This window comes from Zootoca vivipara, chromosome 1 (genome assembly GCF_963506605.1).
Source record: "Zootoca vivipara chromosome 1, rZooViv1.1, whole genome shotgun sequence".
Lineage (NCBI taxonomy): Eukaryota > Metazoa > Chordata > Lepidosauria > Squamata > Lacertidae > Zootoca > Zootoca vivipara.
In genome coordinates, this window is record NC_083276.1 from 6,417,920 (window position 1) to 6,439,851 (window position 21,932).

The following is a 21,932-nucleotide window of genomic DNA, read 5'->3' on the forward strand; positions in this document are numbered from 1 at the left end:
GTGAAGTGACCCCACCCCACGCAATGCATTTTCCACACACACCCCTTTTCTGTCAGCCTTTTGTACATCCAATGTAGTGTTCAGCTTTCTTCTGTTCTCCTACATGTATTTTATGTAGAAATGTTGATGCAATAGCCCCTCCTCTATAGCAAGCTGCTACAGATTAAACAAAAAAAGCAAATCCAAATTCCTTTCTGTCCTGGTATCTCCCTTTCCTTCTCAACTGTTGTCTTGCTTACTGCTAAATTAGGCAAAAGGAGTGGAACTTACGATGCACATGTCACTCAATGTGTCATGTAAACTGATGTAACTGCATGAACAAGAGTAATATCTTTTGACAGATCCTGCAGGATAGCTATGATACTATGTTGTTGTGGCAAGGGCCTTGTGGCCTCTTATAAGTCTAAACACATTTACTGTAACAAAGCCCACTTTGTCAGAGGAATGACATGGCAAGTTGGCAAGAGTATATGCATGCACAGTGAGTCTGGCCACAATTGTACACACTGTGGCCAAAAAGTGCAAAAGATCGCCAATAGGCATGTCTTCACACAATCAACATATTAGGAGACAAGGCCGGAATTTCTTCCAAGATTGTCACGCGCCTCGTGTTCAAAACTAAAACTCTCCTGAAACTTTTGTTCTTTTGGCACACAATTCGTCAGCAACAAGTTTGGATTTAAATGAGGCAGAAAGGTCATACTGCAGACTCTCACAGTCATGGTCAGAACCATCCATCACAGAAACTGCAGGCTGAGAAGAATGCAAAGCAGCATTTTCTGCCTAGCATTAAGGAGACATTCCATTTTTGGAGCAAGATGGATTCCCCCCCCCCTTTAAGGCCGCAGGATAGGACAAAACATTAAGCCACCATTCAAGTTAACCTGTGACATACCACAAAGCAACCACTGTGAGCCCGGTAAGGCACAATTCCCAGTGGTATGGAAAGATTTGGCTACCATCATGCACACTTTGGTAACATCAAGGTGAGATTACTGCAACATGCTCTATGGGGGCTGCCACCGAGGCTACAAGTAGTGCAAAACACTACTGGTGTGGTGTGGGGAAGCTGGTGGGGGGGCACCCAACAGAATTATTACCCCAACTTCAGTGGCTTATTAGCTGCTTCTACGCTTAATTGAAAAAGGCAACATTGAGCTTTAGGCCTAGGATCAGTATATTTTTACTGTAGTTTTACAGATTCTTGGAAGCTGGCCAGCATGGGTGGGGCAACCCAGACGGGCAGCATATAAATAATAAGTATTCAATTATTATTATATCTTAAGGGCTGTTATCTCAATAATTAACTGTTAATAATTAACACAGGTCTTTCTGGCCCCTTTCTCCTGGTGCTAAGACAGTTTTATTTAGGATATCTTTAGGACTCGAGGATTAGTGCTTTGTTTGCTGTATTGTTTCTGTTGCTTTATTCCTTATGCTACCAGGTTGCATTTTTAATTATGGTTTCTTTTCATATGGAAGCCAATTTGAGTAATATGGAGGAATATGGCGAGAAAGATCTGAAATTAAACCGCTATCATGAACTTCCCAACTTACTAGTTTGCCTCTTTGCTGAGCAGATCTTGTTTCACGCAGAGTATACACATCACCACAAACTGAAATTTCCCGCCAGACTCCCGGTTTCGATTCTTCAGTGAACCCTCCTTTGGGATGCATGACTAGAACGCCATTGGTTGTTAATCCATCCATGTGTCCATCGGGATTCTTCCATTTTGCTGCCTTTTCCTATACAGAAGGCCACAGGAAGGAATAAAAGATAAATTACTCAGCCTTTCCACATTCAAAACTTGTAACGGTATTCAAGATTGCAACCACAAGTAAGCTTCCCAAAGAAAAATAGCTGTAATAAAGGAAGGGCTGCTTCGAATTCTAAACTCAACATTTAGCACAGAACAGCAAAGTAAACATCTGCACACAATTACAACTATTACTAATAGTTTGGCTAAAAAACCAGCTTGCCTCTATATCAGAGGCCTAGCCCCAATTATCTGAAAAACTGCCTCCTTCCCTACTCTCAATCTGCCTTCCATGTTCCAAGCCATGGATCTCTTCACAAGTGCACACATCATTTACATATAATGCTACTCTTCCCCCCTTACCGTTTGATCTATTCCATTTGAGCAGCTCTTCCCCCCTTCCTGTTTGATCTATTCCATTTGAGCAGGTTATACCCCTCAATTTCTACATTCCATTCATGAGTCTCATCCCACCAGCCTATATTTGCCATCCTGTATTAAGAGCTCAAGCTCTTCTTGCTTGTTTCTCATACAGTACTCTGTGCATTTGTGTAGAGACAACTGAAACCATGAGTCATTCTTCCACACACTGCTGCTGCCTCTATAACACTCAATAAGGAGTCACCTGCCACCGCCACCACACGTCTCTTCCTTCTCTGGGAAGCAGCAGGAATCGTTCTGTACGCTGTACCTTCTGCTGCCACCCTGCCACCTTGATGTGTTCTGAGGTCTGCAACCAATGTTCTTGCTTCTCTGGCCAAGAATCAGTGTCCGAGGTGAGGGCATAGAATCAATTTTGTAGCTCCAGAGACACAGCATGGCTCCTGATAGTCCTACTTTTTGTGTCATGTTCCTCCAGAGGATTGTCTCCTGAATTGGGCAATCTTCCTCCTCCCTAGGGGTACCCTGCCTACATCTCTGTTCCAGGACAGTCCACTCTAGTCTAGCAAGAATGTCCTCATGTTACCCGATGGCTTGAAGTGTGGACAGGTGGGCCTCAAGTTGCTGGACCTCCTCTTTCAGCATGGTAACCAAGTTTACAGATAGCAGTTCCAGCACCTCTCAAGCATATGGAAGGATGGGCCTTTTTGCAATTCCACTAGCATTCCATCACCTCCTCTATCATCAATTTTGCCCAATTGGGCACTTGATTCCACATTGCAATGAGGAAGTAAAGGGTTACCAGATTTTCTATGGTAACATTAGCTCATGATGCAGCACATAGTCTTGCATGGAGAAGATCCCAAATTGATATTCTGGAATCTCCAGTTAAAAAGATCAAGTAGCAAGTGATAGGAAAGATTTTGGACTGAGACGCTGCAGAGCTGCTGCCACTCAGAGTAGACTATGCTGGGCTAAATGGACAATAATCTGACAGTTTCCTATGTACTATGTGTTCATATTAAGAAAAAAATAATCTGCAGTTGAATGCCAGCAGCCATCATGTGATAAGAGGGCTGATTTATACAACAAGTTATCATGACAGAGAGGCTTGCAGAGAAACTACATGTACTTACCCCAAGGAATATGTTTTTAGAAGAGTCAAATCCTGCTGCAAAGATTCTGGCTGTGTATGGTGTGTTCCTATCACAGACAATGCGGCACGCAAACCTAGAGATGGTGCTTTGGGTGATCTGCGTTTCATCACCATTTTGACTGCCAGAAATTGTATCTGTTACAACAAAATCTATGGGGCTCTCTGTCGATCTGCCAACCTGAAGACATTGAAAACACATTTTAGAGAAATACCTTAGATGATATTGTAGCGTTAAACATTATGTGTAGAAAGGTTGTTTGCTAAAACATAATAAACTGACTGACTGACTGACTGAATCTTTGGAGAACTATGCAATGTGAGAGCATGTGAAACCTTAAATAAGCAAAATCTAAACCACAGAGCCTAGGGCTTGCCGATCAGAAGGTCGGCGGTTAAAACCCCCGTGACGGGCTGAGCTCCTGTTCCTCGGGCCCAGCTCCTGCCAACCTAGCAGTTCGAAAGCACGTCAAAGTGCAAATAGATAAATAGGTACTGCTACAGCGGGAAGGTAAACGGCGTTTCCGTGCACTGCTCTGGTTTGCCAGAAGCGGCTTTGTCATGCTGGCCACATGACATGGAAGCTGTACGCCAACTCCCTTGGCCAATAACGCGAGATGAGCTTCGCAACCCCAGAGTCGGTCACGACTGGACCTAATGGTCAGGGGTCCCTTTACCTTTATGGGTAACTTGTACATTCAGGTAGATTCAAGTATTATCCACAAATCAACAATAAGTAGGCATCTTGCTCTCATTCTAAAACTGTTTTAGTTACATGGGGTACCTTCAAAATTTGAATGGCTTGAAATGAAAGCAAGCCCCTCAGAAGACACCCCCACCCCGCTCCCCACAAAAATGTATAAAAGTTTTTGTCTGTTTTTAGATTTAAAAGATCCACTCTACAAACCAATGTTAAGTATCCTGAATTACTTTTAAGACACCCTAGAATACTAATTATAAGACAATGGGTTCAATTAATGAGTTCCATTAGCAAAGGCCTGCTCAGTGGAACTTTCCCCCTCCTCTCCTCGTATGGCTCCCACCAAAATAGTTTCTGATCTTTTGAGGGGAGAACGCCTAGAACAGCATGGTGCATTGGCGCAGGGGGGGGGGTGTCACTCTATCTGACAAGCTGAAATCGCTTGCCATGGTAGAACAATCCCTTAGCACAGTAATGAATTTCTCCTAACGTCTCTTAAAAGGTAAAGGTAAAGGACCCCTGACAGTTACGTCCAGTCGCAAATGACTCTGGGGTGCGGCGCTCTTTACTGGCCGAGGGAGCTGACGTTTGTCCGCAGACAGTTTTTCGGGGTCATGTGGCCAGCATGACTAAGCCACTTCTAGCGAAACCAGAGCAGCGCACGAAAACGGTGTTTACCTTCCCACTGTAGCGGTACCTATTTATCTACTTGCACTTTGACATGCTTTCGAACTGCTAGGTTAGCAGGAGGTGGGACCGAGCAACGAGAGCTCACCCCGTCATGGGGATTTGAACCGCCGACCTTCCAAGGAAATCATTTCACACAGAGAGGGAGCTATATTGCACCATGCATACGTGCTCATGGCTCCACCTTTCTATGAAATATTTTAGGAGCACAAAATGTAAGAAGCTGCCTTCTTGGAGCCATAAACCAGACTTACGAACTTCCTAGACAACAGCAGATTGGGTCTCTGTGCATCTAAGAATTGGAAAGAAACATGCAGCAAATTAAATATCAGATTAAATATCTGAATCACATGGATTCTTTCTTCCAAAGCTGAATTCTATTTAAAGCTGTGTTCTAATATTTGACATTGACTATCAAGGTACAGTACATGGTTGTGCTGTTTTGCTGTGTCATTTGAGTTTATGAAACATTCTAACTGCAAAATTCTGTCAGATTTATTCTTTGCTAGAAATATTTGCTGTGGAAGACAGAGTAGCAAGGATAAGCCTTCTTACTTTATTCTACTAAAATGCTAATCAAGCACCTCTGTAGAAAAGATGAAAATCTAGTACAGGTGACTTTCAATTTACGCTGGGATTGTGGTCCAGAAATAGTGCATAAAGCCAAATCGTGTATTGTCAAAACACATCGGGTTCAATGGTGAGTGGGATTGTCGAAGTTTTCATTCCTGGATGCCTGCCCCTTTCCACTGTCTTTTTCTCTTTAAAAAATGCAGGCTTTAAAAAGATTGCAGGCTTCAGGGGGGAAACTGACTGGCGGCTGTGAGAACAGGGTAGGACTATATGGGCCACTGGCAGATTCAGCAAGTTCTTATGTTCTTAGTTCAACAGTTAAGGAATTACCAACTCCCCCCCCCCCAGCCCCTCTATGTCTAAAGCCCAACTGTAATAGTCCAACATTTGAAAGATAAATCGCCTAGAAAGCTTCACACATTCGAACTAGCATAACACAACCACTTCACCCCTTGAAGATATTCAATAACTTTGGCTCAAGTGGGGTGATCAATGCAAGGAACAGCTTGCCAGAAAGCAAAACCACAGAGTGTTGGCATAAAGGGAGCCAACGTGGAACATTGTATTTCTCCCTGCCCCAAAACAAATCACACCCAGCTGAAAATCCTACAGTTTATGAACCAATCAACACACTGTCAGCTCATTTTAGAAATATTTATCCCAAACATGAGCCTTGCATTTCCAGTACAAATTGGCATTCTCAGAAAGCCCAGATATGTACAGTATAGGATTGCATATTACTAATAAATAAATTACAGTGGTACCTCAGGTTGCAGACCCCGAGAAGTCCGCAACCCGAGCAGCACTTTCGTGCATGCGCAAAAGCATGATAGAGCACTTCTGCGCATGTGCGAAGAATGCTTCTGTGCATGCGGCGAAACCCAGAAGTAAACATTTCCGGGTCCGCCGCATTCGTAAACTGGAAAAACGCAACCTGCAGCAGACGCAACCTGAGGTATGACTGTAATAAAATTTCAATACTGCCCTTTATCTATAGATCTCAGGATGGTTCGCAGCATAAAAATACAGTATTTTGTGTGGCGTAAGATAGTACTGTATACTATCTGCGAATGGATGAAGGAGCACCTAATCCCCGAAGACTAGTGAACCTAAAGAGAAATGGACCTGCATGGTGGAAGAATAGGACAACACTGGGAGCTCCATGTAATATGCTGAGTTTTCCAAAAGACAGGCAGGTTTGAAAATTAACAAGCAATATTCTAGTACGCACTGTGCTTTGAAAGCACAAGAGACCTCTCATCTCTGTGAAGCACATACGGATGTGGCAGAAAGTATTTTAATTGAATCTAGGTACATGCAGGAACAAAGAAAAACTGATGAACCCACCCACTGTCTAAACACTCCAGAACTACCTCTGCCATGAATGAAAATCTGAAACAATGTGTTTAAGTAATGGTTTTGTTGGTGCTCCTGGAAGAAAACCAACAACCTATTTTTGAGCATCTGTAACTCAGTATATTTACTGCTGAATGAGTATGTCATTGGAAAGACCTAGAGAGCATCACTAAATGAAAATATAAATAATGCAGCCACCACCAGTTCCCACTGGGAGTACTTTCAAAAGAGCAAGAGTGGGACACAGTCCAGGCTCAAGATTATTATTGAAAGGCCTGTAATATGCCTTTACACTTTTGTCAACAACAAAAGCCAGGAGTGCATTTTGAAAGCATGACACGTTGAGCAAAAAAAAGAGCTGTAACAGTTCAGAGTGAGATAGTGGAAAAGCTTTTCAGTGTCAGAAAAAGCAAGCGTGCAAGTAGTTAGTGTGCACATATGGCACACAAAGCACATACTTTGCTGCATGTACCAAAAGCTTCCCAGTGTGCACTTCTAAAACCAACCTGCCCATGTAGCAACCAGCAGGTAAGACCCTTCCTTCAGAGAGAGCAACTTCTGAGAATAAACCCTGTACTCCAGGACACCATTTCTGTAAGCCATTTCAGGATATCTTCACTTAGGGATTTTCCCAGACCATGTGTGGATACACAGGAAATACACTATAAAAGCCCACAAACAGCTGTTTTTAGGTCCTGCAAATGCACTTACCTGAAACATATCTGTATCTTTGTCGTGTGTATATTCCACTACCACCGTCTGGCTTCTTGACAACGTGTAGGATATACTGTGCTGCCCTTTACAACTGATGGCCTGTGGAATAAGACAGTTCCTGCTTTATTTAAGTAACACCTGAGTCAGGGAAAAGCACATCACTTCAACATTTGTAAATGCTGTTACAGCCATTACCGAGTTTCACCCTATCCAGGCTGATTCAATTTGTTTATCTGGATCACAACAAAGAGCACTCTGGCTCCTTGCTAAGGGACTTCCCATGCAAGGTGTGACACCCCCCCCCCCAAACGAGCAAAGCTCTTGCTTATGGACAGAAAATTACAAAGATCTGTCCTTTAACAAACAAACAAACCAGGCTAGAAGCAAGACAAATGAATCTTGAATGCAACTGTGCAAGTTTCACTTTTCACACTTTCTCTCTTTTGGGCACACAATTTTTTCAAATGACTCACTTTCATAAACAAAAAACAAAAACAGCCTGTGAAGCTTTTCTTTACCATGTCTAGTACCAAATCTAACCCAGATGCCTTGAAGGAGCAGTGACTTTCAAAGACAGGTATCTTTTCCAGGCCTATTCTGCTTCTAGAGAGTCTTTAACTAGAGATTTCAGACACCAAACCGAAAAGTATTCATGTACTGAGCGACAGGTGAAAACAGATTTGTAAAATCTGCCAAATACTGGTCAGATATTTTAAAAGCATTTTAGAACAAAAAGGTATTTTAATCAACTTGCTTGATAACTGTGCTAATCACAAATGAAATTAACTTTATTTTTTTATAAACAAATAAGTTAGAAAAGTAGTCAGCTAAGTTTTACTCAGAGTAAACCTACTGAAATCAATGTGGCTTACCATGTTCTTTAAGTTCTGTTGTTGTTTAGTCGTGTCCGACTCTTCGTGACCCCATGGACCAGATGGGTCTACTATGAGTAAAACTTAACTGACTACCACCCATAGCTTTTAACTATGTTCTGGGTGGAATTCAATGTGATTGTTCCAGCCAGGGCAGGCATTTTGGCTTCCCAGACAGAACTATTTCCCCCTTCTCCTCCCGCATGCTGTTGCAGGGATTTTTCCAACACGCCCTCCCCCCCCCCCAGTGAGGGGGGGAAATGGGGGAAAGCCCCATTGCACAAGAGGAAATCTTCTCATAGGACTTCCACTGATGGAACCCATTAGCTGAATCCCACCCTTTTCTCCTTTGGCTTTTATCCAGAAATGATTTTTGAAAGCAATTTTACTAAGGTAGCTTCTTTGAAGCGCAGTTAAATAAAAAGCAGTTAGCTGACATTAACTGACCAGTCTCTGACACTGAGCTAAGGACCCTCCCATAATAAAGGGGAATGATGAACCCACAGTGGTGACAGATACGCTTCAAAAGCTGGAACTTTCCATAAAAGAGAACAGAGCCTGACAGCCAGTTCACTAGAGATAAATGACCCTAAATTCTGTTCTGTCTCTGTCTGTTTAGATATTTGGTTAGAGGTGGAATAAAGTTGAAAGAATATCAGCCAACACTCAGGGCCTCTCAGCCATTGGATGGTAAGGGCAATTTCACTGGTTTTTATTTGTTTGGGTGCACACCTAAGATGCATTAAGCATATACCTAATGATGTAAAGTACAACTGCAGAAAACCCCAAATAGTTAAGAGAAACACACGCTTCATACAAAGCGTGTCTTCTTGTTGAGCACACACATTGTGACAAACCAATTTTGTTGCCAAGTAATATTCTAAATGGCCCCAAGTGGCTATGCAAACAATTAAAGGATTGTTTAGGACTGGAGTTTATACAAGGTACTGCGAAATATTCAAAGACATAGGAGCCAACTCCTAGGCTCTGAGGTCTCTTCAGCCCCCACTCCCATATCTGAGGTGGTTGGGAGCCCCCAAAGTTAATGGACACCGCCATTCAAATGGTATGTGTACGCTCCATCTTCTGATGGGTTCTGCAGGGCAGGGCTTACCTGCCCCCCCATATATTTTATTCAAGTTGGCATCCTTGCTCAATGAAAAGTCTTAACATAACATTCTGAGATGCACCAAGATAGTACCAGAGGCTCTTCTTTCAGGGGTTTCAGAAGGTTACTGAATTTGTGTGTGGTACTGAGTAAAAAGTACCCAGGTGGCGCTGTGGGTTAAACCACAGAGCCTAGGGCTTGCCGATCAGAAGGTCGGCGGTTCGAATCCCTGTGACGGGGTGAGCTCCCGTTGCTTGGTCCCAGCTCCTGCCAACCTAGCAGTTCGAAAGCACGTCAAAATGCAAGTAGATAAATAGGAACCGCTACAGCGGGAAGGTAAACGGCATTTCCATGTGCTGCTCTGGTTTGCCAGAAGCGGCTTTGTCATGCTGGCCACATGAACTGGAAGCTATACACCAGCTCCCTCGGCCAATAACGCGAGATGAGCGCGCAAGTCGGTCACGACTGGACCTAATGGCCAGGGGTCCCTTTACCTTTCTTGAGTAAAAAATGCTCAAAAGTAGAGAATGGTGAGTGCATTTGAACCTGCCTTAGCTTTAAGTTTTTTCTTCTTCTTCAAGGGGTTCTCTCCTCCCTAAGACTGTGCCCTTTTGATTTCTGCTGCAGTAATAAATTGGGAACAATATAGGGTTACCATCTGTACAGGTCAGAAACAGACTTCACTTTGATGAAGGCTTTACAGATGACTTGGCTTGATAAAGGGTGCAAGGGACTGAGAGACTAGTTAAAAGACCTTTGTGTCTACAGAAGCTACTAGCCCACATGGAAGGGCAAACTGCAACGAGACACCTGCTTATAATTAGAAAAGGAGTCTAAGCAGCTTTACCGGGCATAGTAGCCTGATTTACATAGTCAAGGACTCAGGTGGCTTGTTAGGATTGAACTGCCAAAGAAAAGTGCCATAATCATGACAAACTCTGGATCCTAGTCTGAACATGCTTAAGAATAAGGGCAGCATAGCAGAAAACGAGCAGCCCAATGCTATACACAACTGGAAAACAAAATAAGATGCTAAGTGAGAGTCTGGCACAAAATGCTGCTTTGGTGAAACAAATTCATTTTTATTTTTCTAGTGCCCCATCCCATTTAAACTGAGAATTTGGAATCATTAATATGAATGACAATTGTTCAAGCAAATTTGACTCCTTTCTCTCTAGGGAACTAATTGGGGCAGGATATTCCTAATAAGTTATTTTTAGCTCTGCTGCCTAGGGTACTAGAGTGGAATTCTGTCCTCATTAGCTTGTGAAAGGCCATGGCAGACTTCCACACAAATCCAACTGATGCATGAGCTGACATTTAAGACCTGGTGAAAATTTCTCATTTATTCTAAATATCCTATAGCATATTGCTAATGTTCAAACTCCACTTCTTAAATCAATATTTGGTTCTTGTTAAAATAACCACTCACAGATTTACTTTTGTTATTTTCCTAAACCCTTTATATGTCTGTTGGTTCTCTAGACCATCTATATAGATTCATTGTTAACTATTACTAACAGATGTTGTTCAACTGGTCATTTTGCTTAACAAATAAGAAAGCTGTGGTATTTGGAATCATTAAAACTGAGGACCTGTATAACAACTTGAACTAAAAATGGTTGATTTTTGTAAACAAAATACAGTGGTACCTCGGTTTATGAACACAATTGGTTCCGGAAGTCTGTTCTTAAACTGAAGCGAACTTTCCCATTGAAAGTAATGGAAAGTGGATTAATCCGTTCCAGACAGGTCCGCAGAGTACTCAACCTGAAGCGTACTTAACCCGAAGCATGGGTGTAATTGGTTCCAGAAGTCTGTTCATAAACTGAAGCGTTCATAAACTGAAGCGAACTTTCCCACTGAAAGTAATGGAAAGTGAATTAATCCGTTCCAGATGGGTCCGCGGTGTTCGTAAACCAATAATTCGTAAACCGAGGTGTTCATAAACCGAGGTTCCACTGTACAGAACTAATATAATTAAGAGTATATGGTACCCCATCATGCAGAAAGAAAACTGCTCAAAGTTTAACCAAAAAATCCCAATTAAGTTCAGCAAGAATTTTGACACATCATGCATTTATGGCTACAAGATTCCTACGAATAAAAAAAATCAAGGTCTATGCCCTGTTTTTCTTAGGCCTCGTTCTCACTGAGGAGCCACTTCTACCAATGGGGGGTGGGGTGGGCACATGCCTGTATTAGAAACTGGGGATAGAAAAGCTATTCTCCATATGGCTCCTGGAACCTAGGTTACGGAAGCAAAAACAGAATGGCTAGTTGCCATTCCCCACTCTACTCCCCGATTCAGCAGCACTTTCTATTTATTTTTTCGAAATGCATGAACTAACTCACTATTCACATCAGTGACACATTGCTAATATCATATTGTCAATAGCAATTCTTAATTGGACACAACAGACATAAATGGGGCTAAGCCCCTGAAAGTGCAGCCAAAACCCTAAGTCATGAGAATAATGAATATTTTCAAATACCATCAAATGTGTGTGTAGGACGCGTTATGTAAAGTATTGTGCTTCTGTTTCAGTGTATCTGAAGAAGTGTGCATTCACACGAAAGCTCATACCAATGACAAACTTAGTTGGTCTCCAAGGTTCTTCTAGAAGGATTTTTTTATTATTTTGTTTAGTTTTAAAAGTACTACTTTTATAACAAAAGCAGCCCTTTCACCCTAGCCTTAATCACACACACACACACACACACACACACACACACACACACACACGGCTTTAGTCACTGAGGTCCCCAATCCACGCACGTTTTACTTGGGAGACTCCAATGCCACTGCAGAAGCCTTCCCACTGTTGTTGGAGAAGTCCCAGCATCAGCAAGAGATTGCCGGTCCCCCCTCACTGCCACTGCTCCTTTAATCTGGTGGTGGCAGGTGGATGCCCAAGGGGTGTCCACCATTGGGGTTCCACCACCTAAGGCAGCTGCTGCAGTGTGCCTCATGGTTAGGCTGGCCCTGGCATTATCAAGTCTAGTCCCCTTGCTAAACAGCAGTCGTTGGAAATAGGAGGGCGCTAAAATGGACGCACGAGGGGTGTCACCTTGTGTCTTTGGGCTGCCACCACTTTATATGTAGAGAAGATTGCTACTTTGTTAAACACATACCAGATGAAAATTAATTGGCCAGAATTATTGCTTCTATGTTGTAAGACAACGGTAAATCTGGGAAGTGAAATTGATCTGTATTGCCAATAAAGCCATTAAGTGTAATTTTCTGGTAACCTTTAGCAAAAGAGAACATTGCCATGGAAACCTCATGAGCTTTGAGTGCCGAGAAGGAAGCCCATCTGAAGCAGAATATTAGAAACCATTTTTAAAAGAATTCCCACATGCTTTTAACCACACACCTGGCCATCTCCAGTGGTTTTTTCTTGCAAAATAAGGTCTTTGAAAAATAACTCCAGCTAAGCATGTGCATTTTGGAAGCGCTTAAAACACTTTGAATCCCACTGTATAATTTAATGTTGCAAAACGTAAAGGTGAAAAATGCTTTTTAAAGTAGGACCAAGTCAAAACTACTCACTCACTATTTTCAAGAACATTTTGGCAGCGCCTTCACCCCCACCTCACAAAATCTCCCTCCCTTGAGAGTTTTTCTGCACTTCTGGTGAAAATGTCCATATACATTTAAATTGCTCTCACCTGCTCAAAACAACACAGCCAAATTTATTTAGTTATGTGGTGTTATGATGTTATTGCCAGAAGCCATAATACTATTTTCCGTGTGTCCTCCCACCACTGTGGTATGCCTATAAATTTGTGGTTGAAAATGGAAGTGATTTTCATATCAATTTTAAATTACATTTTTATTTTCAATTGAGAAAAAGGGAGAGCTTGAGAGCACACTTTAGGTTGTGCTCAATTTCTACATATAGGAAGTTTGATTTTTATGTACAGTTCTCCAATAGTCTGAACTGTACTTGTCCCCAATCTCCAACATTGCTGAGGTACACCATGCAGTTGTTCTGAACAGGTGAAGTGGCTTGCCCTTTGGAATGGCTGCACAGAAAACTTCAAAGGAAATAATTTACAAAATTTATACTTTACTTGGCACATAACTGTCTGCTTTAGATCCAGAGAAGATTGCTCAATTATTCCAATAACAATTGCTCCCCAACCACTCATTGAACCATCAGGCAGAGAGAGATAGTGAAAATTTACCATATTTTGAGGAGAATACAGGAAATTAAAATATTACCAAAAACATTATCGGATCATAACCCAATGTTGCTGAATTTAAGAACGGAGTGGAAATCAGAAATAAGGAGGTGGAAATTGAATGATTCTTTACTCTATGATGGAAAAATTACCATATTTTTTGGTGTATAACACACCCCCGTGTATTGTGGGGGACTCAAAATTAAGAAAATGGGGAAGATTGCCCCTGTGCATAAGACTACCCCCCCTTAACATTATTTTTAAGTAAAAAACAACACCCTAGTCTTGTACATGGAAAAGTATGGTAACTGCAGTCACCACAAGGTATGGACGGACATAGGAAAAGTTGTCTGTTGAGTCCTCTCACCACAACACATGGTTTTGTGCAAAACTAAGATAGTCAATTTTGGATAGTGTCAAAACCAGTTGAACCAGCATAGTGCAACTATCTATATTAGCTTCCTTTAACTCATTGAAAGAGACTCTCATAGCTGGTAACAATCAGGACCAAACATGTCAGATTAGATCTCATACTATTGAGCCCAAATAGCTATAATGCCAAATCCTTCATTAGAACTATGAATATACATACATTCCACTGTAAATTGGGATCAGAGCAGGAAAAATAAAGTGATGGTTTATAAGTTCTGGGGCTTCTGGTTGACCGCGCCATCTTGATCAGTCAGGGGTCCGTTCAGCGGAGCGGACCTCGGCGCTTCAGAGGTGGAGGGAATCATTCAAGCGAAACGAACCCTCCTAAAAAGCCCCAAATCGAACTTTTTGGGGACAGATTTTGTCTGGCGACGCCATTTGTGGGCTCTCTCTTCCCCAGATCGGCTTTGTTTAAGCCCCCGAGAGCGAGGAGGTGAACCGCAGCGGACAGACTGAGATTGCTGCTCTGAGAGTGTGAAGCTGCGTGACTGGAAGGTGGAGGTGGACAATTCTTCTAAGAAAATTCAGCAAAAGATCGGACTGTGAGTAATTTGGACTTTTTGGAATTAAAATTAAGGAAATTTGCTTATGGAAAAGAGGTTGTAAAAACGGAAGCCGACCTCCTTCTAATGATGGCCGTAAGAAGCAATTAAGAAAATACCCGATGCTAGCATAAAATCGGATTTGTTGTGTTCATGTATCTGCAAGAACTGAACTAAAATCCCCTTTCGTGGCAGGGCTAAGGGGAGAGGTGTGCAATTTACTAAAATCCCTGCAATTTTGGTAATTGAGGAGAGGAAAGTCTCTTCCTGCCTCTGGAATCAGCAGCCCGGATGGATTCAGCGAGATTTGTGAAAGGAGGGAGAGTTGAAATAATGCCTATAAGCTGAACCGTAAGAATAATCTACAAAAACTCCCTCTGGATAATTATAACTTGGAAATAAGTAACTGATTCTCTTTTCTTTTAACTTGTGGATATACTGTAACCAGTTTGGAAAATGGCGATGGAATGAAGAAGTGCAACCACTTCCTGTGCTTAGGAATAACACTGTGTCCTTGAGAGGAGTACAAAAAATGTCAACATGCGAGTATGCAGCTGGATTCAAGGAAAGAACTCTGAGACTCTTATGGGAACTTAGAATTGGAACATATAAAGACAATTTGCAATTAGGAGAGATGAAACAACTTCTCCAAGGGGACAGGGGACAAAAAACATCGGAGGAAGAGATCAAAGAAGAAATTGATGGAGAACAAGAAATATGTCAACTTTCGTATCAGGAGGAAGTTTACCATGAGAAGAAAGAGGGAAAAGTTTTTAGTCAAGCGTATCAGAGAAACAGTGCCCCCATAGAAGGGGGAGCACAAATTATGTTTGGACTTCAGAATGCCCATAAGGAACAAAGACTGTTGGAGAAGATTAATTACAATGAACGGAACATTCAAATAAGAAAAGGGCAACAGGGAGGGAATGGAAAATTTGGGCATGTAAAACACTGCAGAAAGGGAGTGGGGTGAAGGGGAAAAGGACGTTATGTTTAAAGGTTGGTCAAAATGGTTTTGAAACTGGTTTCTGGACTTTAGAACTTGCTGAATCGAGAAGGGATATGCTGTGAACATGGGGGGAAGAGTTTAAGTTAGAAAGAAATGATATAAAATGGAATAAGAAAATAAGTTTTGGAATTTATAAAAGTATGAGAGTTCTTGGAGAAAAATTCAGGCAAGGGAGGAAAAGTAGATGATAGTGAAGGTTAAAGTGTTTTTTTTATTATTAGAAATGGGAATATTAGTATAGCTTGTAGAGAATTGAATTGTAAGGGATAGCTGGGTGTTTCATCCGCCCCTGTGGGTTGTCTCCGTTCTGGGATCCCTTGGTGGCAGGAGGGGCTTCCGGAGTGGGGGGACGGGGGGGATCCAGCTGGAAAAGAACCATCTCCTGCTTGTCTCCAGCATTCTGTAAACTCTCGGTGGCAGGGAGAGTTCTGGGGTGCGGGGAGAAGGAGGGAATGGAAGGAGATAAATAAATATAAAAATTAATAGATAATTTGATTAAATGGCTAAATAGATAAATATAAGTTTAATGAGATTGGAATGGTTTGTGAAAAATGAAAACTGTAAAAGGTGATTTGGCAAATGAAAATCAATAAAGGGGGGTCCTGGGGCAGCCCATGGGATAATGTTTAGGAAAAATGATCAGGTTTTAAATTTTTGGTGTTGTATTTTGTTTTGTTTTTATTTTTAATATCTTTTTTTGATACCTTTTTGTGTTGTGAAGAGAATTATGTTGGGACAATGATGGATGGATTTATGTATGTGAATTATTGTAAAATCTAATAATTTTTTTTAAAAAAAAAAATAAGTTCTGTAATTCTGCTTCCAAGAAGTTCAGAGTTTGAGTGGGTATAGCAGACACTCTCATAGGTATAGCACGCTAATGAGATGAGACCCATCAAATAACGCCATGATTTTCAGACACTACAAACTGAATCTGACGCAAATCTGTTTTGTATTGACAGCCAAAGATACTCTCGATAGGCACTTTAAGAGAGACCTTTAAACAGCTTCCCATTATCTCTCGTGAGAAATGAGCAGAGACAAGAATTTAACTCTTGCCAAAATGCTATCGATTACGCACACAACTAGCATCCCTTAATGCTTTGCAATAGCAAAACACAAACAAGGGGGAGAGGGACAGACAGCTGGTTGAAGGCTGCTTTTTCATGAGAAAAAAAACCAATGGGGGAAAATATCTCCCTTTTGATTGTCAAGCACTGCAATCTAGCACAAAACAGCCATAAACTATATTACTATCAGGGGCTTGAAACAGCAGCCACAGGGACCTATTCACAGGTATTAAGATCCAGCTCCTACTCCTGCTTTCAGGAAACATCACTCTAACAGGGTCATTCATTCACAGAGGCAGCTTAAGTATTCTCATACTGCGTATGCCAGCACTCCCCAACCTGGTGCCCTTCAGATGTCTGGAGTACATCATCCCAGGAAGGCTGCTATACAACCCATTGAACATCTTGAGCTCAATGTTTCCTTTCTCAAATATTTATGACTGTCAGCCAACCAGAAAATTTACTTTCTGTCCCATGCAAAATAACACCATAGGGAACATCCGTACCACACATTTAACACACAGTTTCCATCAAAGAATCCTGAAAAATGTAGTTTACCCCTCACAGAGCTACAATTTCCAGCACCCTAAACAACCTACAATTCTCAGAATTATTTGGGGGAATCCAAGTGTTTTAAATGTATAGTGAGGATGCGACCTATATCCCCAGTAGTAACTAGTTCTTTCATCTGGAAAGCCTCATGTACTTATCTTGTTCAAGAGATTCAAATGTAATTATAGAGGGTCAACCAGAAGTCCATTAATTTTGCAGATGTTCTCAACTCTCTCTTCAGATGACATGTGAGCTGCATGAGCACAAGTTTTGAATTACCACCTTAGATTGTGTAATCATGCTTTAATGGGGAAAGTAATTGATTTGTATGTGGTTTTGTCTAAGAAGTTATCTAAAATACAAATAGGAAAACATTTACATCAGCAGTCCTCAAGCTTTTCAGACTCGGGATCCCCCCCCCCATCAAGACCCACTCTGTCCTTCTCCCCCACCCTACTTGTCCTTGTATTAAGCAATATAAACAAAAAATAAAGAGTGGCACTGGGATGCTGAATGACCCAATTCTCTGCCACAATTCTACCAGCTTAAGAACAATTAAGTGGTTTTGATATAAAATTAGTCCACCCTGCTTCCTACAGCTTTACGTATCTGCTCTCAGGCACGAACATCCGAAATGCAACGGAAACTCTAGCACTCAGCTAGGCTGTCTGCTAATACATTAGTAAAGAGTTCAGAAGGGGAAACCTTTCCTTAAATTCACTCTGCAGCAGGTCTTGGGTAGTCTCATTATCCTATTTAAGGAAAATGAAAACAATAGCCAAAACCCTTAAAATTATGTTGTTTTATAACATAAAGTTAGCACTACTAACATCTCTCTATAGTCCTTGCTTTGGGTAACCCAACACACTCCTAACATTTTTGGGGCTACGCCCTTGGTACAATCTACCATTATCTGTTGCTAAATGATTTTGGCTATGCCTGCGCCATACAACCAAAAATAATTTAATATTATTGTACTAAATAATTTTATAATCAGAACAATTTAGCAGTGGTGATGTAGAGTTAAAATCTTTATGGAGTACAGATAAAAGGTCTTCTAAGTTGAAGTAAAAAGACGTAGTATGAGAAGACATGCTGGTGTGGGACAAAGAAATGGCTTTGAAAAAGTTTCTAAATGCCACTGATGCTGAAAGAAAGCCCTTGGTTCTGCTGCTCAAAAATAGACCGAAAACTCATTTGTGCTTATGTCAAAGTGACTTGCCCATAAATCATCATGCTCAGAATAGGTTTTCAAAGCCACTTAATGTTCTTGAAGTTAAGTCTTACGTTGTGCTATCCCCAGGCTTTGTTAACTCTGCAATATTGGCTGATATAATATACCTATTTTGAAATGTCTGGTTACATTGAACAACAAGGAAAGTAATGCATAATGAACATATACTGCCTAGCCATAAATTCACCACTGAAGTTGCCAACTCTACTTTGACTTTCTTCCTCACTATGTGAGTGTTAACAAGCAGAATGACATTTCCTAAAATAGGGGTGCTAACCTGTTCGTGAGGTTTCAAACACATTTGGTTGGCCACTTTTAGGAAACAGAATGTCGAGCAAGGTAGACCTTGAACAGATGCAGCAAGGCAATTCTTGAGTTCTGAGTGAAAATGTCATTCTGCTGACACAACTGGATGTAGTCTTCCTCTCACCCCCCCTGCATGAACCCAAAATCTCCAGAAAGCCTGCCCCCAATCCTCTGGAGCAGATTTTGAAGGTGCACAAGGGAATGAAAGAAAGGAGAACCCTTGCTGCACAAGTACAGGTAGATGTCTGTCCCTTGTGTGAAACAGCAGCACAGGATGCAACTTCTCCTACTACTATAAGGGGTCAATTGGTCTTTCATGGATAATAGCCATTTTATATACCTACAGTCAATTAATTTCCCCAATCCTTTTTTAAAAAACCAAGTGAGTTAGCAGCCACTCAGGGAGAAACTTTTTGTCCGCCCTATGTCTTTTGAGAGGAAACATTTCCTCCAGCATAATGTCATAGCTTCTCTCAAACATAGGATAACCATCTTACTCTGCTGAAAACAGTTACGGTAATGCCCAACATCAATAAAGCAAGACAAATTCCAATTGTTAACAAATGGGGCATTCATCAGGTGTAGCTAGTGTGCACATCTATAAAATCTGAGGCACAGTACATCTGAAATCTTGAGAACAAGGGCAGTTTCTAACAAATTTGAAAGAAACCTATATGTAACTTTTCTTACAACATGTAGCCCTCCCCCAGAATTTGGACTTCCTTCATAGGGCAGTCTGAGGTGGTAAAGTATTTACAGAAGTAAACACTGTTATTATGAACATGACAAAAATTGTACAAGTATCAAAGACATAGGTAAGAAACCTATGCAGCTGGCAACTGAAAGAAGCAGGATTAATTAACAGTGCTTCAGAGCTGTTTCAACACTCCAGGCAAGTACATGGACTAAAAGAGCTGGTATTACCAGGTAAGTAATTTGCCAAGTACTGTATATACCAATGAATGACTATTAGAATGAATCAGTAGAAGAGCTGTCTGGCAGTTTCGTGGAGATTTGGTAGGATTACGCATTAAATATGATATCTAAATTCTAGTTAAGAATTTAATCTCAACCACAGTAAGCAAATTCTCAAGAAAAAATACTATGGCTGAAACTCCCAGAACTTTGCAGCAGCTGTTTACACTATTACCCATGTCACTGTGTTAATTATGCTCTCATTACAAGATGTCTCTTGAATATCATTCAATGTAGCATCTACACAGGTGCTTAGCCTTGCTCATGAGTAAGCCATAAGTATTTGCATTTACCTTCGTATAACCACAAAAAATCAAAGAGCCATGTTCAATAAGAAAAACTGAATTAATCATGCCAAAGTTATAGAGATATCTGGAAACAGCCCGTTTATAAAGGGAGTACAAGGCAAACCCTGTTTAATAGAACAGATATCTTTTAGTACTACCGGTAATAATTTCCAAGTTTTAATTCTCACTAGGTGGCTTAATACACATGTTCTTCTACACATATAACTCCAGATTGCCTTTAGTTCATACCCTGTGCTTCTAAAATAACTGTTCATTAAGCACAAGATGTAGTTAATCTTGTTTCAATGAAGCTATTTGTACAACACCAAAACTTCATCCTGTGAGTTGTTTATCTGAACTGATAGCGGCCAGAAGAGATATATTGGGAGTTGTGGCAGGAAGCTCAATGAAAATGCCAACCCAGTGCGCAGCAGCTGTGATAAAAGGCAAACTCCATGTTAGGGATCATTAGGAAACCAAGTGGAAATAAATTTTACCAATATCATAATGCGCACCCACACTTGGAATACTGTGTACTGTTTGGGTCATCACAGCTTGAGGAGGCTATTGTTGCCACAAAGGGCAACAAAACAAAGGGTTGAAGCATTTCTCATATTAAGAACATTTGTATCTTTTTCATTTATTAAAAAGGTGACTGGAGGTGAGGGACAGGATTGAGGTGTATTCAACTATGCCTAGTGAGGGGGATGTGGATAGAGAAATTTTCCACTCTCTTACATAATACTGTACTAGAACCAGAGGTCATCCAATGAAACCAAATGTTGGAAGACTCACGACAGACAAAAGAAGGTACTTCTTCACACACAACTTGAATGGCTTTTAAAGGAAACTGGACAAATTAATGACACAGAAGGCTATCAACAGCTACTAACTTTGATGACTATATGCTTCATCTGGTATCAGAGACAGTATGCCTCCAAATACCAGCTGCTCGTGTTCATAGATGCAGAAAAAGCTTTTGATAATATCTCTTGGCAGTTTATGAAGAAGAACCTGGAATCGATGGGAGTAGGAGGATCCTTCCTGAATGGAATTGAAGTGATATATTCTGAGCAAAGAGCGAAATTGATAATAATGTATTAACAGAATATTTTGAAATCACAAAAGGTACTAGACAAGGATGTCCATTATCACCATTACTGTTCATCACGGTCCTGGAGGTATTATTGAATAGAATAAGAGAAGTCTCAGCGATTAAAGGAGTTAAAGTGGGTGCAAAAGAGTTTAAATTGAAGGCCTTTGCGGACGATTTAGTCTTAACTTTGGAAAACCCCAGTGAAAGTGTTGCAGAAGCTATAGAGGAAATTGAGAGATTTGGACAGTTGGTGGGATCTAAGTTAAATAGACAGAAAACAAAAATGGTGGTTAAGAATATGAAAATTGAGGAAAAGGAGGAATTACAACAGAAATATGAAATCGTAGTGGCGAAAAAAGTACAATATCTGGGAATATGGCTGACAGCAAAAAACATTAATCTATTTAATGACAATTATGAACTGGTGTGGAAAGAGATAAAAAAAGACCTAGAAACATGGAATAGAATGAAGTTGTCGTTCCTTGGAAGAATAGCAGCAGTTAAGATGAATGTACTACCCAAGATGTTATTTTTATTTCAAATGATACCAATAATCAAGGGAACAGGACAATTCAGAGAGTGGCAAAAAGTTTTGTTGAGATTTGTCTGGCAGGGGAAGAAACCAAGAATAAAATACAAAATTTTGATGGACAGAAAAGAAAGAGGTGGATTCTCTATGCCAGACTTGAGGTTATATTATGATGCGTCCTGTCTCTGTTGGTTAAGAGAATGGATAACATTGGGAAATACAGATTTATTAGATCTGGAAGGTTACGACAACAGATTTGGGTGGCATGCATATCTCTGGTATGATAAAAAATAGAGTTCATAAAGGTTTTACAAATCATGTGATAAGAAGGTCTTTATATGAGGTGTGGGAAAGAAATAAGTTGCTGTTAGAAACAAAGACCCCATGGTGGATTTCACTGGTGGAGGTGCT

The 21,932-nt window shown here is 40.9% G+C and overlaps 1 protein-coding gene across 1 annotated transcript in view; it reads right to left on the minus strand.

The window, feature by feature from the left end:
• Nucleotides 1-21,932, minus strand: part of PELI2 (pellino E3 ubiquitin protein ligase family member 2) — an 81,521-nt gene that overhangs the window by 5,487 nt on the left and 54,102 nt on the right. The window contains exons 3-5 of the mRNA XM_035103786.2: nucleotides 7,319-7,420; nucleotides 3,275-3,472; nucleotides 1,558-1,746 (exon numbers count right to left, since the gene is read on the minus strand). Of these exons, the coding sequence (XP_034959677.1) occupies nucleotides 1,558-1,746; nucleotides 3,275-3,472; nucleotides 7,319-7,420 (489 nt within the window). The remainder of the gene's footprint in view (nucleotides 1-1,557; nucleotides 1,747-3,274; nucleotides 3,473-7,318; nucleotides 7,421-21,932) is intronic.